The sequence below is a fragment of the Harpia harpyja genome, chromosome 25 (genome assembly GCF_026419915.1).
Source record: "Harpia harpyja isolate bHarHar1 chromosome 25, bHarHar1 primary haplotype, whole genome shotgun sequence".
Lineage (NCBI taxonomy): Eukaryota > Metazoa > Chordata > Aves > Accipitriformes > Accipitridae > Harpia > Harpia harpyja.
The window spans coordinates 99,977-118,187 of record NC_068964.1 but is presented as its reverse complement, the minus strand read 5'-3'; the positions used below and the strand labels follow the sequence as shown (position 1 = coordinate 118,187).

Here is an 18,211-nt window from a genome sequence, read left to right as displayed (position 1 = left end):
CCGGGGGGAGCAGGGGGTTTGGGGGCCCCCATACCCCATAAGTGGGTGCTGGAGGTGCTCCCACCCCCCCAGTAGGGGGGGGGGTACTCGGGGCCCCCCCCTGACCCCCTGTGTGTGGGGCAGGCGCTGGGGGGGCCCCTGCGGTACCTGGACCGGGTGGAGGCTTTGGGGGAGCAGCTGATGGACCTGGAGGAGCGACTGGGGGCCTGTGAGTGCCCCCCCCCAGACCCCCCCAGGCACGAGGGGCCCCCCTGGCTCAGCCCACAGCCCTGCGATCCCTCACAGGGCCCCCACACCCCCCCAGGAGCACCTGGGACCCCTATGGCACCCCATGACCCCCAGGGGCACCCCAAGAGGCCCCATAAGACCCCCATGACCCTTCAAAAGCCCCCAAAACCCTCCAGGACCCCCCCAAGACCCCTATAGAACCCCCCCCAGGGACCCCATGGCCACATAGGGACCTCCTCCAAATCATCCCAAGACCCCCTGTCCTCCTCCTAACTCCCACGTCCCCCCCCCCAGGTGACTGTGGAGGCGGGAAGAACGGCTTTGGGTACAAGACCCGCCGCTGACATCATTCTCACCCCCCGATGACATCATCACTCAGCCACCGTGATATCATGAGGCGCCACAACTGGGGGGTTTATTAAAAGCGGGGGGTCTCCAAGCCGGGGGCAGGAGGAAAATTTGGCAAAATCCGCACCCCACCCCCCCCCCCAATAAATACACGGCATCACCCCTTAAAAAGGGATCAGGGTCTGTTCTGACAGCCAATCAGCACACGCCCCCCCCCGCTGCCCCACAGCCTGGGACCCCCCAGTCCCTGAATGGCACTGGCCATCGGGGGGGGTCAGCCCTGTGCCCCCCCAGGAGCCATGGGTCAGTCCCTGTGACCCCCGCGTGGGGGTCTGGAGTGGGCCAGTCTGTGGGTACCCCCCCGCCCACATGGGGGTCTGGAGTGGGTCGGTCCGTGGGGCCCCCCCATACACGGGGGACTGGAGTGGGTCGGTCCGTGGGGGTCCCGCTGTGGGTCATACCATGGTCCCGCTGTGGGTCACTGCATGAGCTTTCTGTGGGTCCCGCCGTGGGTCAGACTGGGTCCCCGCTGCGCGTCCTGCCGTGGGTCTGACCGAGCTCCTCCTACAGCTCCCACCGTGGCTCAGTCCATGCATTTCCATGGGTCCCGCTGTGGGTCGCTCCACGCCCCACTTGGGGGTCAGTCCGTGCCCCATTCTTCCTCTAAGTCCCGCTGTGGGTCACTCCATGCTCCCGCCGTGGGTCAGGCCACGTTTTTCCTATAGGTCCCGCCAAGGGTTGCTCTGTGCCCCGGCGTGGGTCGGTCCGTGTCCTACTCGTGGGTCAGCCCGTGGCCCACTTGTGGGTCCGTGCCCCGCCGCGGGTCAGTCCGTGTTCTACGCGTGGGTCAGCCCGTGCCCCACTTGTGGGCCAGTCCACGTTCCACGTGAGGGTCAGCCCCCGTCCCGCCACCGTGGGGCCGGGCAGCGCTGTGGGGCAGCGGGGCGGCCGTGGGGCGGGGCGGTGGGGCGGGTCACTGGGGGGCGGGAGGCGGCGCCGTGGGGCGCAGCTCAGCCGAGAGCGCCTCGAAGGCCTCCAGCATGGCGGCGCGGACCCGCTCGGTGAGCGCCGGGACGTCGGCCGGGCCCAGCCCCCGGGTGGGTAGCGGGGGCAGCACCTGGATCACGCACTGCCCTGGGGGCGGAGGGTCGGGGGGCGCCCCACGGCTGCCCCACGGCCCACCTGGACCCCCCTGGACGCGGGCCTCCCTGCATACGCAGCAAACCCCCAAGGGCCCCAGACGGCCTCCTCCATGTACCCCACAGCTCCCCCATGTGCCCCCAGCCCCCCAGTAGAACCCCCAAAGCTCTTCCCACGTACCCCACACACCCCTCACACCCACAGGTATCCCCCCCCCCGCGGAGCTCCCATGTGCCCCCCAGCCACCCCTCCAGCTACCCCCTAGACTCCCCACATGACCCAATACCCCCCCCCAGCCCCACGTATGCCCCCCCAGCCCCCCATCCACATATCCCCAGATTCCCCCTAGCCCCATGCGTCCTCCCAGCCCCCCTCCATGGACCCCCCTGACTCCCCATGTGCCCCACGCTCCCCCCAGACCCGGGTCCCCAGCCCCTCACCGGCTGTGAACCTCCGCTCCCGCTTGCTGTAGAAGTGCTGGTAGGAGGAGATGACAATGGGGACGACGGGGACCTGGCGGGCAGGCGAGGGTTGAAGGGTGCTGCCCCACGGCCACCCCACAGCCGCCCCACGGCAGCCCCCCTACCTGTGCCTGGACGGCAAGGTGGAAGGCGCCCCGCTTGAAGGGCAGCATGGAGCCGCTGTGGTTGCGTGTCCCCTCGGGGAAGACCCACACCCGGACCTGGAGGGAGATGAGGGGCTGTCCCACGGCGAGACCGGGGGTGCCCCACAGCAAGGGGGGGCAGCCGGTACTGCCCCACAGTGAGCTAGGGCTGCCCCAGATCACTATGGGGTCAACTGGGGCTGCCCCACAGCAGCCCCAGGCAGGACGCACAGCATGGCGTAAGGCCCCCCAGCAGCCCCCCCAGTGCCCCACTCACGTCCTGGCTGAGCATGGTGTGGGCAGCCTCAGCCATGACGCTGATGGCGTCGTGCGTCCGCTTGCGGTCGATGAAGATGATGCCGCCGAGCCAGCAAGCCACCCCCACGGCCCCCATGTAGAGCAGCTCCCGCTTGGCGATGGGCACGCAGCGGTCCGGCAGCACCTCCATCATCCCTGGGGGCTGGCATTAGCCAGGGGGCGGCTGTGGGGCCAAGGCAGGGGGGGCTACGGGGCTGGGGGGTGGCTATGGGCACACACTGATCCAGCAGCAGCACCTCTATCATCCCCGGGGGCGGTGTTAGCCGGGGGGGGGGCCAAGCTATAGGGCTGGACGGTGGCTACGTGCACACGCCGCTCCAGCAGCGCCTCCAGCGCCCCTGGGGGCCGCGGCAGCCGTGGGGCGGCCGTGGGGCTGGGGCTCAGCAGCAGGGGCTGAACAGTGCCCATGGCGCAGGAGGCTGCTAGGGGGCCGGGGGCAAAACTAGGGGCCAGGCCGTGCGGCAGCGCCGCGGGGCGGGCGTAGCCGGCGGGTCGAAGGAGCTCTGGTGGCTGCTGACGATGAGGTAGGGGCACAGGGGACACGGCACGGGGCTGTGGGGCAGCGCCGTGGGGCAGCGCCGTGGGGTGGGCGTACCCAGCAGGTCGAGGGAGCTCTGGTGGTTGCTGACGACGACGTAGGGCTGCCGGGGGGGGAAGTGCTGGGCGCCCCGAACCGCCATCCGGATCCCGTAGAGGTGCTTCACGTGCTGCATCAGCCCCCGGATGATCCTGGCCGGGGACACGGGGTGACGGGACACGCCCCACACGCCGCCCCGCGGCCCCCCGAGTTTCACGTCCCGGGACCGCAGGAGGCGAAGGGGGTGGCCCAGCCCCGCGTCCCCCCACGCCCCCGTCCGCGCACCCCCCCGCCGTCCCTACTTCATGTTCTCAACGTCGCGGCCGCGCAGGGCGCAGAGCGGGATGGCCACCAGCGCCAGCAGCAGGATCCACCCGTTGTAGAAGCCCATCTTGCAGAAGAAGCGGAAGGAGCCGCTGCGCTCGTACAGCACCGGCAGCAGCAGCAGCGCCAGCGCCAGCGCCGCCGTCCCCACCGTCACCTCCATGGCGCCTGCGGGCGGCGGGGCTCAGGGCGGGCACCGGAGCCCGCGGGACCCCCGGACCCGCCCCCCCCGGACCCTGCCGGGACCCCCAGACCCCCCATCCGGACCCTGCCCGGACCCCCAGACGCCCCCCCCCGGAGCCTGCCGGGACCCTCGGACCCCACGGGGATGGCTGAACCCCGCCGGGATCCACCCCCCGCCCCGGGATCCCAACGCCCCAAACCCCCTTTGTCTGACCCCAAAACGCTGCGGGACCCCCAACCCCCTCCCGGGACACCGACCCCCCCCCCATCTTTAGCCCCCAAGGCCCCGCGTCGCCGCCGCTTACGGGCACCTGCCCCCCCCCGCCCCTTCCCGGGCCGGGCCCCTCCCACGCCGGGCCGGGCGGGGCCGGGCGTGGCCGCGGGGCGGCGCGTGGGGCGCGTGGCGGCGGCGCCGCCCCCCCCACCGCCCGGCCCGGCCCGGCCCGGCCCGGCCCGGCCCGGCGCAGGCCGCGCCCCGGCCCGCAGGCCCTCCGACCGCCGCCGCGCCCCCCGGGCGCCCCCCGACCCCCGGCCCCGCCGCGCCCCCACCCAGCCCCAGCCCCAGCCCCAACCCCCGCTCCCCGGTACCGGGCGGGGCCGGGCGGGGCGGCGGCTGCGGCGGCGGCGCGGGCCCTTCCCGCTTCCCGGCGGCGGCGGCAGCGGAAGCGGCGTCGCTGACGGGCGGCTCCGATAGCCAATGAGCGCCGGCCGCGCCGGCCGCGCGTCCCGCCCCCCGGCCTGCGCCGTTCCCGTGGCAACCAGGCATGGCGGCGGACGGGGGGGTGGGCGGGACCGAGCGTCGCCGCGGCAACGCCGCCGCCATCTTGTTCCGCCCCCCGAAAGGAACAGCGGGAAGGCGGGAGCCGGCCCGCGCGCTGATTGGGCGGCGCGGCGGCCCGTTAAGGCGGTGCGGCCAGTCAAGCGCCGGCCATCGCGCCCCCTCCCCCGGAGGCACCGCCCCGCACGTGATGATGCCGTGAGCGGCGGCGAGCGGGACCAATAGAAAGCGGCCGCCCCGCCCCGCCGCCGGGAGGAGTGGCCAACGCGTTTGATTGCTGATCGCGGCACCCAATAGCGACGCGCCAAACGAGCACCGCCCTCCTGGGGGGGCGGGGCCCCGCGCCCCGCCGCCGGTAGAAGGGGCGGAAGGCCGGCAGGCGGTGACTGGCAGGCGGGGCGTCCAATGAGGCGCGGTGGAGCGGGGCAGGGCAGGCGGGGCTGCGCGGAGGCGGAAGATGGCGGCGGGCGCGGGGGCGCCGGACGGGGGCCTCGAGGGGCCAAACCGCGGCGGCGCCTTCGCCTGCAACCTCTGCCTGGAGCCCGCGCGCGACGCCGTGATTGGCCGCTGCGGGCACCTGTACTGGTGAGGGGCGGGGCCGGAGCGGCGGGGGCGGGGCTTAGGGTGGGCCCGGGCCTGCGTGGGTCTGGGGGCGGGGCTTGGGGAGGGGACACGGGGGCTGGGGGCGGGGCTATAGGTGAGCTATGGGGGGGCTGTGGGGTCTGTAGGGGAGCTATGGGAGGCCATAGGGCGCTACGGACTGAGCTATGGAGGGGTTATGGGGTCTACGGTGGGGTCATGGGGGCTACCGGGGGGCCACAGGGTGAGCTGTAGGGGGGCGGTGGGGTCTCTGGTGGGGCTATGAGAGGCTACAGGGTGGGCTGTGGGGTGACTTATGGGGGCAATAGGGTCTGGGGGGGCTGTGGCGGCTCTGGGGCAGAGCTATAGGGTGGAGGACAGGGGTGGGCTGCGGCACTGTTGATGGGCTCGGCTGTGGGGCGCTGACGCCGGGTCCCCCCTTTGCAGCTGGCCCTGCCTGCACCAGGTGAGTGACCCCCCCCACGGGGGGGCAGGGGTGGTTTGACCCGGGGGGGGGCCGGGCTGTGTCCAACGGGGGGGCCGGGGGGGCCCGAACTGGGGGTGGGGGGTGTCCCCAGTCTGGGGGGAAGGGGGCCCCTGGCCATGGGGCAGGGAATGCCCGGCTGTGGGGCCGGGACTGCCCTGACCCGTGGGCATGGGGGTGCCCCGGTGTGGGGCTGGGTGCTCCCGCCATGGGGCAGCGCTGTGGGTCCCACAGTGGCTGCTGACGCGGCCCCGCTGCGCTGTGTGTGGGGCTGGGATCAGCCGTGACACCGTCGTGCCCCTCTACGGGCGGGACAGCGCCCGCCGGGACCCCCGGTGAGTGGGCTGGCAGAGCTGGGGAGGGGTATGGGGGGCTGGGACCCCCGCTGAGGGGGGCTGGGGAGGGGTATAGGACCCCCGCTGAGGGGGACAGGAGCTGGGTGTGGGAAGACAGGTGCCCCCAGTAAGCGGGCCTGGGGGGGTTTGGGGATCCATGGGCAGCATGGGGGGTCTCTGGAGGAGGGTTTATGGTGGGCTGTTGGGCACTGTGACGCATGGGGGGGGCTGTGGGGATAATGGGGGGGGACCACGGAGGGGGGGAAGTGAATGTGGGGCAGGGGCTGGGGGAGCCTGGGGGGGGTTGGATGCTGTGGGGTGGGCATGAGGAATGGGTACTGGGGGGGGCTATAGGGGCTACAAGGCAGTGCTATGGGGTGCAGAGGGCCTGTCCCCCCCCTCACCTCCCCCACCCCCCCCAGGCTGGAGACCCCCCCCCGACCCCGGGGACAGCGCCCAGAGCCCGAGACCCAGGGGGTAAGTGACCACTGGGCCCCACAGCAGCCCCTATCCCCCAATCCCCCTGCCCCACAGCAGCCCCTCCACACATCCCAGCCCCCTGCCCCGTTTCCGAGGCCCCCAAAGCCCCCCAAGTGCCACAGTGACTCCCTCCCCAGTACCCCCCAGGTGATGCAGCCCCCCACGTGCCCCCCCCAGTACACCCTCCCACCCCTGACACCACCCCGCAACTGCCCTGTGCCCACCCCCCCCAGTATCCCACCACCTCCCAACTCCCCCGTGTGTGTCCCCCCAGTGACGCAGCCCCCCAACATGTCCCTGTCCCCCCCGCCCCCAGGTGCCCCCCGCCGGCCCCAGCAGCAGCTTCCACGTGGCCTTCGGCTTCGGAGCATTCCCCTTCGCCTTCTTCAGCACCGTCCCGCAGCCCCCCCCGACTGGCACAGGTATGTCCCCCAGGACCCTGCAAACCCCCTGTGCCCCAGGGACCCCCAAGACCCGTTGTGCACCCTAAAGGGACCCCCCCCCGCTATCTCCCTGGGACCAAAGACCCCCCCAAGGGCCCCTGGGGGGCTCCAAATACCCCCCACGCCCCCCCAGGGATCAGGGGCCTTTCCCATCCCATTCTTGGGGAGCTCCCAGTGGGGGTGTACCAGGGCTCCCCCCACTCACAGTGGGTTTTGGGGTGTGCCCCCCCCCAGGGGATGCTGGTGACCCCCCCGCAGGCTCGCTGGACTCCATCTTCCTCTTCATCGCTGCCGCCTTCTTCCTCTGGCTGCTCAGCGTCTGACCCTGGGGGGGCTACATGGGGTGGAGGGGGTCTCTGGGACCCCACAGAACCCCCCCCAACCCGCTCGGATGCTGCAGGGGCCATGGGCCCCCCCATGGGGTTTTGCTGCCCCCCAGCCCCCCCCCCCCCCCAAACTGTGATTAAAGCTGCACCTCCCCCCCACCCCCCTGAGTCTGTTTTGGGGCATTCGGAGGGTTTCAGGGGCCCAAAATGAAGCACAAATGGGGGGGGGGTGTCCCCCAACCCCCATCTCGGACACCTGGGTCCCCCCATCCCTCCCCCACAGACAAATATCCGTTTTTATTTTTTCCATTTGTTATTAATCCGGGTAGAAAACGGCCCCGGGGGGGGGGGGGGGGGTGTTGCTGGAGTGAGGCCCCTGCCCCTTTCAGGGAGAATAGGGGGCGGGGCTCCCTGGGGTAAGTGCTTGCAGAGGGCGGGGCCTCAAATGGGGGCGGGGCTTGCCCGGGTGGGGAAGGCTCCACCCCCTGAGAAGAGCCAGAGGGTGGAGCTGCTGCCCAGAGAGGCGGGGTTTGCACATCGGTGGGCGGAGCTTGATCCCTTGCACGTGGGGCTCGTCCCGTAGAGGCGGGGCTTATTCCGTGGGCGTGGCTCAGCATCCCCACAGTGGGCGGAGCTTGATCTCTGGCCCCGGGGCGGTTCCCACGGACAGCGCTTTGCCCCGGGGGGGCGGGGCCTGCCGCCGGGGGGGCGGGGCTACCCACCAGCCCCCAGGTAGAGGGTGCGGGGGCGGCGGGGGCCGCGGGGGGGGGCAGGCGCCCGGCTGCGGTTGGCAGGGGGGGGCCGGCGGCGGACGTGGATGACGCGCGTGTCCATCACCTCGCAGTCCACCTGCATCATGGCCTCCAGGCCCCCCCCGCGCCCTGACAGGCTCTCTGGTGGGGGGGGGGGGGTAAGGTGTCAGTTGGGGACCCTTGGGGCAGAGGGACCCGCCAGGGACGAGGGGTCCCCCAAAGACGAGAGGGAAGCCCCCAAGGAAAGAGGAAACCCCAGAGAAAGGGGACCCCCCCCAGGTGATGGGGACCCCCCCCAGTTGACTGTAAGCCCCCCAAGGCAACGGGGAATACCCTGGGGCAATGGGCCCCCCCCCAGCGATGGAGAGCCCCCCTGGGCAACAGGGACCCCACCCCAGGCAATGGAACTCCCCAGGAAAAAGGGGATGACCCAGCCCCACCCCTGCAACACAGAGAGCCCCAAGGAACTGTGGACACCCCCCCTCCAAGGGGGCAAGACCCCCCCCCCCAGGGACCACCCGTTCTTGGACGTGTGACCCCTTGGGTACACAGGGGGGACTCCGAGCACCTTGGGACCCCCCAAACATAGAAGGGCCCCTGTTGGAGTGGGAGAACATGCAGTGGGCCCCCCCCGGGACACAGCGGGGGCCAGGAGTCCCCACTCACCATTGAGGGCGGCCGCTGGCATCACCAGGGACATCTTTGGCCGCGATGTCTTGTTGTGGCTGATGGCTGGCAGCAGCAGGTGGTCCTGGGCAGGGGGACACAGCATTGGGGACCCCCCCCACCTCCAGCAGACCACCCTGAGCCCCCCCCAGATTGCCCTTGGCCCCCCCATACCCGACGGAAGGAGACGACGTAGAAAGTGTCTTCGCGGCGGTCAATGGCGGCCAGGAAATGGGGTTCAGCCCGGTCAGGGCGGTAGAGCTGGAGCTGCCCCGGGGGGGCCCTGGAGGGACACGGGGGGGCTTCAGGTGGTAGGGGGACATGAGGGGGCACATGTAGGGATGGGTTTGGGGTGGAAAAGGCGGGGGGGGCGTTGGGGGTCCAGGAGGAGGTGGGAGAACGTGCGAGGGGTGGGGGGGGTACATGGGGGGTTTGAGGGGGTCGCGTTCCGGGGGTCTCTCACCTCTCAGGGTGGGGGGGGGCAGCTGGGACGAGGCGGGAGGAGGCCGGCGCCTTCCAGGGGGGCGAAGCCTGAAACTGCCCTACGGGGTTTGGGGGGAGCAGGGACCCCCCCAGTGCCCTCCAGAACCCACCCTCCCAGGGACCCCCAACCCCGAGCATTCCCCCAATGACCTCCCAGTGCACCAGGACCCCCCAAAGACCCCCCCTGGGATGCTACAGGCCCTCCCCCAGCCCCACAGGATCTCCCCAGACACCCCCCACCAGCCCCCCCAGCCACCTGTGGGGACTCCCCACACCCCCAGGGACCCCTAGAAATCCCCGAGAACCCCCCCAGTGACCACCAAGGGTCCCCAGAGCCCCTTGGGGTTCCCCAGGCCCCCACCCCAGGGACCCCCCCACTCACCTGGCTGCGGGGGGGCCGGGGAGGGGACCCCGGTTTCCGTCGGTCGATCTGGTGGCGCCGGACCCATCCGCTGAGCTCGTCCGCCAGCCTGGGGTGGGGTGGGGGGTCAGTGGGAGCAGGGGGGCTCACGGTGACCCCCTGCACCCCCCTCCCACCACTCCTGTCCCAGCCATACTGGGAAATCACCCACAATGCCCTGCACCCCCCATGACCCCCCCACAGCTCACCCTGGCCCCCCCCCAATCCTCCCACCATCACCAACCCCCCCCCCAACCTCCCCCAGGCCCCTCAGCCCCCCCCACGCCCCCCCCCCCCCCCCCCCCACGCACCGCAGGGACTCGGTGCGGTTGAAGTGACGACAGTCGGACGCCCGGAACAGCCCGTCCAGCTCCCGCAGTGTCACCGCGCCCAGAGAAGCGTTCCTGGGGGGGGTCGGGGGTGTCAGGAGGGGCCGGGGGAGCCATTCGGGTGGGGGGGGGCTCAGTGGGGTCAGGGGGTTCCACTGGTTTGGGGGGGGGGGCACTGCCAAACACTGGGTTTGAGGGGGATCTACTGGGGTCCATGAGAGTCGGGGGGGGCCCACGGGGGTCGGGGGGGGGGCCATTGGGGTCAGGGGGTCCCATTGGGTTTGGGGAGCCGCTGAAGCCCACTGGGGTTGGGGGGGACTCACTGGGGTCTGGTGGGGGCCCAGTGGGAGTCGGGGGCAGGCAATGAGCTGCACTGGGGCCCGGGGGGACCCACTTAGATGGGGGGTGACCAGTGGGGTCAGAGGTTCCCATGGGGCTTGGGGGGGCCACTGGGGCTCGGGGGGGGGGGCGTTGGGGGCCACTGGAGGGGTGCTCGGCGGCGGTGGGGGGGGGCACATACCTGAAGGGGGTCCTGCCGGGGGGAGCAGGCTCCTGGCGCAGCCCTGGCGGGGGGCCCCACGTCTGGGGAAGGTCGGTGGCAGGGGGCCCCCCCTCAGCCACCCCCAGGAGGTGCCGGCGGCCCCGCGGGGGGGGCTGGCGCCGGGGTTCGGCGGGGGGCGGCTGCGAGAGGCTGCAGGAGGGGGGTGTTGAAGGGGGGGAGTGGAGGCGGGGTGGCCCCCCCCCAACTTCCGACACCCACCTGAGGGGGCCCAGGTTGAAGGCGAGGAAGAGGAGGAGGGCAGCGAGGCAGGCCAGCTTGCGGGGGCCTGGGACGGGACGCAGCTCTGAGCTCTGGGGGGCACAGGAGGGACACGGGGGGGGGGGGTCAGGCTCACCTGCCCGAGGGCCCTCGTGCCCCCCCCCCCAACAGTGGTCTGTCCTGCACGGCCTGCAGTGGTGCCCCCCCAAACCCCTCTGCAATGGTACATCCCGACCCCCACCTGCCATGGGGCATCCCCGCCCCCGTAATGGTATGTGCCACAGCCCTCCCCCCGCACTGGGGCACCCCTCCGAGGCCCTGCGATGGTACAGGCTGTTGCCATGGTGATGAGCCGCGGCCCCCGCCCCGCCCCCCCAATGGGCTGTACCATTATGGGCCGGATGGGGGCAGACAAGCTGTATCATGGGGAGGTATAAGCTGTACCATTACAGGACCGAGAGAGAGCAGACTATACCATTACAGGACAGGGAGCGTAGCCTGCACCATTATGGACCGGGGGGGGGGTACAGGCTGTACCATTACGGGGGGGGGGTGCAGAGACTGTACCATTACGGGATGCGGGGACACAGACTGTACCACTACGAGATGCGGGAGACAAGCCATGCCACCAAGGGACAGAGGGGGGCACAGCCTGTGCTGCGGCCGAGCAGGGCCACCCCCCCCAGCACCCCATCCCCTCTGCAGGCCCCACCTGGCCCAGGAGGGCATCGAGGCGGCGGCGCAGGAGCCCGTTCTCGCGGCGCAGGTGGTCGTTGTCGGCCAGGGCCTGGCGCAGCCGCTCCTCCAGCCCCTGCACATACTCTTTGCGCCGGCGCCGCGACTGGCATGCCGACTCCCGGTTCTTGATCATCCGCTGCTGCCGCTTCAGCACCTTTGCCTGCACCCGCGGGTCACCAGGGTGCCAGCGGAGGGGACCCCGAGGGTCCCAGGGGAGGGGGATGCCCGGGATGACGTGGGACATCCAAGAAAGGGGGGCAGCCCTTGGGGAGAAGGGGGACACCCCAGGAGGGACAGGAGACACATGGCGGGGGGGGAATACTGAGGGGTCGGGGCCGCGTGGGGGTCAGGGGTCACGCAGGGGGTACTCACGTCAACCTCCTGGGGGCCAGGAGGAGGGGGAGCAGGGGCCGGGACGATGGTCTTGGCCTCGGGCTTGGCGGGGACGGGTGGGGTGCGGGGGGGCCCCCGGCCGGAGTGGGGCAGGCACAGGAGCCCCGGCAGCAGCAGTTCAGCCGGCGACAGTAGCACCGCGGGGGCTGGCACTGCGGATCCCCAAAGCCCCCCATTCACCCAGTGCCCCCCAAAACACCTCCCCATCACCCCAGCCCCTCCCAGCAGACCCAAAGCCCCAGTCCCACAGTCCTAGCATCCCCCAGCCCCTCCAGCCCCCCTCCCTCCCATGGCCTCAGGGCCCCCCAGCCCCCCCGAATCCCCTCCCTGTTGCCCCAGATGCCCCCAGCACCCCCAACCTCCCACGGCCCCAGCCCCCCCAGCCCTACCGGTGATGGTTGCGGGCAGAGAGGGGGCAGCTCCAGGCAGCGGCTGCAGCAGGATAGTCTGGGGGGTGCTTGGGGCAGCCCCCCCAGGCCCAGTGGCCCCCCCAGGGGGCTTGGGCTGGATGGGGGGTGTCCGGCGGCTGGGGGGCACCCCCTCTGCCTTTACGGCCCGCAGTGCCTTCCCTGCTGCGGCATTAGGGGTGTCAGAGGGGGTGTCGCGACCCCCCCACTCCCCCTCATCTGTCTATCTGCAGCTTACCGGCATCTGGGGGGGTGCAGGGCAGCGGCGGGGTCGGCTCTGTCTTCACCCCCAGCTCGGGGGGGCTGGGGGCCTGTGGGGACAAAGCTGAGAGGAAGAAGGTGGGCGGAGGGGGCAGCAGGGGGCAGCAGGGGCACCAGTGAGGGGGGACATACCCAGGCCAGGGGCTCGGAGGCAGAGGAGAGGCCAGAGGAGTCGGAGCAGTGGGACGAGGTGGGGGACCCCGGCTCTGACTTCACCTGCAGGTCTGGGGGGCAGCAGGAGCACACAACTGGCAAGGATCCCTGTGCTGCCCTGCCTCGGACGCCCCCCCAGCATCCAGTAACCCCCCCCAACCCCCCACTAGAACCTTCCCAACAACCCCATATTGCCCCCCCAGCTTGCCATTATCCTCCCCAGCCCCCCGTATCCCCTCCCACCATCCCATGAACCCATCCAGCCCACCATACACCCCCCATAAAGCCCCCCAGGACCCCTCTTCTGTTCCCCGCCCACTCACCAGGGAAGAGGCTGGAGGGCTCCTGGTCCCATGGGGGGTCAGGAGGGCTGGCAGCCTCACCCCCATCGAAGGCACAGTCGAACTGGGGTGGGGGGAGGGATGAGAGTCCGGGGCCCCCCAGGGGGTGGGGCTGGGAAGACCCCACCCGGAGGGGGCGGAGCTTGGGCATCACCAGAGGGGTATGGGTTTACCATGGGGTTAGGGTCCAGGGACGGGAAGAGGTGGGCGGGCTCCAGCCTGTCATCGAGACAACTGTAGAGAGCGGCATCTGGGGGGGGGGGGGGGGGGAGCGTGTTTACAAAAAAGCCCCGCTCCCAAGGGGCTTAGCCCCGCCCTCAACGTGCTGACTCCACCCAAATGGTTTAACCCTGCCTCCATCCAGAGCACGCCCACTTTAAGCCCCGCCCCTTTACCCCAGCAAGGCACAAGGCCGCCGGCAGGGCCCGCCCCCTCCCCAAGCCACGCCCCCTAAGAAAGCCCCTCCCACGCAGTGCCCGGGCCGCCCCGCCCCACAACACGCGGAAGCGGCCTCCCCCCCCCCCGGCCCCGCCGCGCCGAGGCCCCTCCCCGCCCCGCCCGGGCCTACCCCAGTCCTCGGCCCCCAGCAGGTTGTCGGCCCGGAACCGCCCCGCGTCGCTCAGCACCAGCAGCTCCGGCGCCAGCGCCGCCATCTTCCACCGCGCCGCGCCGCGCGCGCCCCCCCGCCAATCCGCGCCGCCGCCCGCCCACCAATGGGAGCGCGGCTCGCCCGGCCGGCCTCCGCGCAGGCGCGCTGCGGGCGGGGCGGGCGGCGCCTGCGCGCTGCGCCCTTCCGGCCCCAGCCCCCCCGCCCACCGGCGGCGTTTAAAGGGGCAGCGCCGCCGCCGCCGCCGCTCGCCTCGGTCCCCGCCCCGGCCCCGGTAGGACCCGCCCCGCCCGCAGGGGAAGGAAGGAGGGAAGGAGGGAGGGAGGGAGGGAGGGAGGGAGGGAGGGAGGGCGGGCGGGCGGGAGGGAACGTGGGCGTCTCCACGGCAACCCCGCCCAGGTGGGCCGCGGCCCAGCTGGGGGCGTGGCCGGATGTGACGCGAGGAGGCGGGGCTGCCGGACGCCGGGGTCCTCGCCCAGGTGGGAGCGTGAGCGGCCCGGGACGGCCGGGTCCACGGGGGCGGGGGGGGTCCCGGAGGCCGGGGTGCCCCCGGTGGGGGGTGGGGCGGACACCGGGGTCCTCTCTGATCAGGCTCCGCCCCCCCGTCTCGTAGGCCACCGCCGGAGAAACGCGATTGGCCGAGGAAGAAATGGAAGGCGGAGATTCAGCCGATGGGGAGGCAGCGCTCAGGGGAGCAGCCAATGGGGCTGCGGAGGAGCCGGCCAATGGGCAGCGAGCGCCCGGAGGTTTGCCAAATGAGGAGGGAGGGAGGCCGGTACCAGCCAGTGAAGAGCTCGGGGGAGCCTGCGCAGTGGGGGAGTCATCCAATGGGGTCGCACTGCTGCTGGGCTTGTCCGAGGAGCAGCCCAGCTCAGCCAATGAGCAGCTAGGGGGGAGCCAAGCGCCCGGGGGCTCAGCCAATGAGGAGAGAGGAGGCCTGCACAGCCCAGCCAGTGAAGAGGCAGGGCCCCAAGACCCAACCAATGAGACCACGGGACACCAGGGCCCAGCCAATGAGCTTACCGGGCTACAGGGTGCAGCCAATGAGAAGGCAGAGCCGCACAACCTGAACAATGAGGCCAAAGGGCTGCAGCACCTGACCAATGAGGATGCAGTGCCGCAAGCCCCAACCAATCAGGACCCCGTCCCACGCATCCCAGCCAATAAGGACACAGGACCTGAAGCCCCAACCAATGAGGATGCTGGCCTCCGAGCCCCAACCAATGAGAGGGCGGGAAGCCAGGATCCAGCTGACGCCCTCCGGGCTCCACCCGATGGGGTGTCGCCCCGCCGGGCGTCACCATCCCGCGAGCACGTGCCCCTCCCGGCCCCGCCCGATGGGGCGGGGGATCCCTGGGACTGGTCACGCGAGGAGGTGTGGCTGCGGGCACCCGAGGAGGGGGGGGAGGAGGAAGAGGAGGAGGGGTGGGGGCAGCTGGAGGAGGAGGACAACGACGACGGCGAGGAGGGGGAGGGGGAGGAGGAAGACCCCTGGGCGGGGGCCGGGCCCCCCCCGGGCTGGTGGCTCAGCCCTGACGCCGCCTTTGCCAAACGGGTGCTGCGGCGCGGCCGGGGGCTGGGTCGCCCTGGTCCCGGCTCCCGCTGCCGCGTGCGGCTGGAGACCCCCCCCGGGGCGGGAGTGGCGGCAGGGTGGGGGGCGGTGGCGGCAGGGGCAGGGGGCGGCCGGTGGCAGACCCTGCGGCTGGGGGATGGCGAGGGGCGGTGGGCGGCGGCGCTGGACGCCTGCCTGGAGACGATGGCGGCGGGGGGAGCGGGCCCGGCTGTGGCCGGCGGGGGCGGGGGGCGGCGATGGGGGTGCGGTTGGGGGGCTTCTCCCCCGCACCCCCCTTCTGGGAGGAGGCGCCGGGCGGGCGCTGGCGGGCGGTGCTGGCGCGGCAGGAGCGGGCGGCGTCGTTGCTGGGGGCGGGGGGCGGCAGGGCCGGCGGCCAGGGCCTACGCCCAGGCCCTGCGAGCGGCGGTGGCGGCCGGGGGGGCCCCGCCATTGCCCCCTGCCCTGGCACGGCCCAAGGCGGAGCTGCACGCCGGGCTGGCCCTCTGCCAGCTGCGGCTGGGGCTGCCGGCAGCGGCGGCCGCCAACGCCGGCAAAGCACTGGCCCTTCGGCCGGGGCACCTGGAGGCCCGGTTCCGGCGAGCGCTGGCGGCGGCGGCCATGAGCGACCTGGAGGCGGCGGCCGCCGACCTGGCGCTGGTGCTGCGGGAGGAGCCCGGCCACGCCGGGGCACGCCGGGAGCTGCGCCGGGTGCGGGGGGCCGCCCGGGAGAGGGACGCCCGCCTGGCACGACGCCTCGGTCGGCTCTTCGCCTGAGGGGGGGGGTGTTAACGAGGGGCGCTTCGTCTGGGGTGGGGGCGGTCTGTCTGGGGGGCTGGGGATGCCCCCTTGATAATAAACCGGATTGTTGATGAGCAGTTTCTTCGGTAGGGGTGGGGAGGGGGCTGGGGTGCTGGGGATGCCCCTCCTTGATAATAAACAGGTGTGTTAATGAGGGGTGCTTCATTAGGGAATGGGGGGGGGGTGGATGGATGTGGCATCACCCCAGGGATGCAGGACCAGGAGTGCTGTTGTCATGGAGATGCTGTTTTGGGGGGGGGGGGATCTGGGGATGAGGCCCCCCGCCCCCCCATTAATGAACAGGATTGTTAATGAGAAATGCTTGATTGGGGGGAGGGGGTGGGGGCAGATGGGGCATGGCTGGGGGGATGCTGTGGGCCACGCCTCCAATTAGCAGCCCCTAACAATGGCCCCACTTCATTAGCAGCAGCAACCCCCCCCCCCCGCCCCGCACCTCCAATTAGCAGCCCCTAACAATGGCCCCGCTTCATTAGCAGCAACCCCCCCCCCCCCCGCCCCGCATTGCCATGGAGACACCCTTCCTTCCCCCCCCCCCCGGGCAGCGAGCGGGACGGTAAAGCGCTGCCCCTCCCCCGTATCAATATAGAGATTTATTGAACCGGCAGCAGCAAAACGTCACAGGGGGCGGGGCCTGGTGCGGGGGCGGGTCTTGGCATGCAGATGGGGCGGGGCCCCGCCACAAAGCTTCCTGGGAGGCCCGCCCACCGTGGAGCCCTGGGGGCGGGGCCAGAGGCGTGGCTGGGGGTGGGTGGGGCCAGGCGTTGCCGTGGTGATGCTGTACCTGTTGCCAGGGTGTTGCTGTGGGATGCCAGGCGTCGCCATGGCGACGCCGGGAGTGGCTGTTCCCATTACCGCGGCAACGCGAGGCCTCCCGGGCGTTGCCATGGGGACGCCCGGCGCTGTTGCCGCGGCAACGCCGAGGGTCTCCAGTACCCGAGCCGTCGCTACGGCGTTGCTAGGATCCCCAGCGTTGCCACGGCGATGCCGAGGGTCCCCATCGCCACCGTGGCTGGGGCGCGGCGGGTGGGGGGGGTGTCGCGGTGACGTCACTAGGGCTCCCAGTCGTTGTCGTGGTGCTGGGCGGCGATGATGATGACGACGGTGAGGATGGTGCAGAGCACGATGGCGGCGATGCCCACGGCCAGGCTGATGAAGGAGAAGTTTCGTGCCTCCCGCGAGGCGATCTCGGCCGAGACGATGTCCCCCCGCGCCACTGCCGTGCGCACCTGGGGGGGGCGGGGGGCGGGTCAGCACCACTGTCCCACGGCCCTGGCACCCCTATGTGTCCCGGGGGGCACCTGGATGGCCCCCAGACCCGCCCTCCCCACAGCCCCCCACCCCCCGCCACCTGCACAGCTTTGACGATGGCGACGACGCCGGTGGGCCAGAAGCAGCAGAGGGTGGTGAGGACAGCGATGGGCAGGTAGTCGTGGGGCGCCCGGCGCCCCTCCAGCCCCGCCGGGACCCCCCCGGGCACCCCCATGGGGGTCCCCAATGGCCCCCCCAGGGTGCCCCCCACCGGCACCCCCACGGGGCCGGGCAGGGGGCCGGGGCCGGGGCCGGGGGGGGCTGCCCCAAAGGCCTGCAGAGAGGAGGGGGGGGGTCAGGGGTGGGGCCCGCGGCAGGACACGCCCCCTGCGTGACCACGCCCATGTACACACCACCCCTCCCACGGGCCACACCCCCAGAGGTCCCAGCTCTCTCCCCATAGGACCCTGGAAGTTCAGTCTGTGCCCCTCATCAGACCACGCCTCCCACCAGAGGCCACGCCCCTTCCCACAAACCCCACCCCCAGAGACCTTCCCTGCAGGCCCCGCCCTCATGAAGTTCCACCCCCAGCTGTTGGACCCCACCCCACTGCAAGCCACAGCCCCTCCCTATGGGCCCTCCCCCCCGCTGGACCCGCGTCCCCAATAACCCCGCCCCTTCCGTTAGCCCCGCCCCTCCCGGCCGGCTCCATCGCCGCCCTGGCACTCTCCTGCCTTCCCCCAGCCCCTCCCCTCCCCGCAGGCCCCGCCCCTCCCGCAGGCCCCGCCCACTCACCGGCCCGACGGGGTAGACGGGGACGTAGGCGGTGCAGGGCTGGAGCTGGAGGGTGAAGGGGGGGGGCGCGTAGGGCAGGGGGGGCTGCGGGGGGGGCCCGTAGGGCTGGGAGGCGGCGGGGGGGGGCCGGGGCAGCGTGGCTGCGTGCGGGGCCACGTGCGGGCCCCCCCCGGCCCCCGGCAGCCCCCGGGGCAGCGTGGCCGCCCCCGCCGCCCCCCCGACCCCCGGCCCCCCCCCGCGGCAGCGTGGCCGCCCCCGCCGGTCCCCCCCCGCGGCAGCGTGGCCGCCCCGGCGCCCCCCCCCCGGCCCCGGCGGTGCCGGCGGCCCGTAGGGGGGGGGGCGATGCGTGGGGGGCCCCCT

At 72.3% G+C, this 18,211-nt stretch overlaps 4 protein-coding genes across 6 annotated transcripts; 2 read left to right on the top strand and 2 right to left on the bottom strand.

Annotated features, from left to right (window-relative positions):
* Positions 1-793: 793 nt before the first annotated feature.
* AGPAT1 (1-acylglycerol-3-phosphate O-acyltransferase 1) lies at positions 794-4,560 on the bottom strand. Its single transcript, XM_052774985.1, has 7 exons — positions 4,311-4,560; positions 3,518-3,707; positions 3,234-3,367; positions 2,598-2,773; positions 2,303-2,398; positions 2,157-2,229; positions 794-1,710 (listed from the first exon to the last, which is right to left on the bottom strand). The coding sequence occupies exons 1-7, from the start codon at positions 4,543-4,545 to the stop codon at positions 1,550-1,552; spliced, it is 1,065 nt and encodes a 354-aa protein (XP_052630945.1). The 5' UTR covers positions 4,546-4,560; the 3' UTR covers positions 794-1,549.
* A 330-nt stretch (positions 4,561-4,890) lies between these two features.
* RNF5 (ring finger protein 5) lies at positions 4,891-7,262 on the top strand. Of its 2 annotated transcripts, none has more exons than XM_052775007.1 (6): positions 4,891-5,085; positions 5,527-5,545; positions 5,781-5,898; positions 6,321-6,375; positions 6,695-6,800; positions 7,056-7,262. In XM_052775007.1, exons 1-6 carry the CDS (start codon positions 4,906-4,908, stop codon positions 7,142-7,144), a joined length of 567 nt encoding a protein of 188 aa, XP_052630967.1. In that variant the 5' UTR covers positions 4,891-4,905; the 3' UTR covers positions 7,145-7,262. The 2 variants fall into 2 exon arrangements, with proteins under 2 accessions (XP_052630967.1, XP_052630968.1); XM_052775008.1 differs by having other exon boundaries at positions 4,905-5,085; positions 5,798-5,898.
* Positions 7,263-7,461: 199 nt separating this feature from the next.
* On the bottom strand, positions 7,462-13,650 carry ATF6B (activating transcription factor 6 beta). Its single transcript, XM_052774979.1, has 16 exons — positions 13,399-13,650; positions 13,004-13,080; positions 12,813-12,894; positions 12,469-12,560; positions 12,314-12,386; positions 12,058-12,240; positions 11,648-11,820; positions 11,250-11,435; positions 10,538-10,629; positions 10,298-10,468; positions 9,760-9,852; positions 9,431-9,518; positions 9,029-9,102; positions 8,740-8,848; positions 8,566-8,650; positions 7,462-8,040 (listed from the first exon to the last, which is right to left on the bottom strand). The coding sequence occupies exons 1-16, from the start codon at positions 13,481-13,483 to the stop codon at positions 7,862-7,864; spliced, it is 1,842 nt and encodes a 613-aa protein (XP_052630939.1). The 5' UTR covers positions 13,484-13,650; the 3' UTR covers positions 7,462-7,861.
* Positions 13,651-13,793: 143 nt separating this feature from the next.
* FKBPL (FKBP prolyl isomerase like) lies at positions 13,794-15,861 on the top strand. Of its 2 annotated transcripts, XM_052774966.1 has the most exons (3): positions 13,794-13,916; positions 14,051-14,107; positions 14,138-15,861. In XM_052774966.1, the coding sequence occupies exons 2-3, from the start codon at positions 14,087-14,089 to the stop codon at positions 15,761-15,763; spliced, it is 1,647 nt and encodes a 548-aa protein (XP_052630926.1). In that variant the 5' UTR covers positions 13,794-13,916; positions 14,051-14,086; the 3' UTR covers positions 15,764-15,861. The 2 variants fall into 2 exon arrangements, with proteins under 2 accessions (XP_052630926.1, XP_052630925.1); XM_052774965.1 differs by having other exon boundaries at positions 13,795-13,916; positions 14,051-15,861.
* Positions 15,862-18,211: the final 2,350 nt, after the last annotated feature.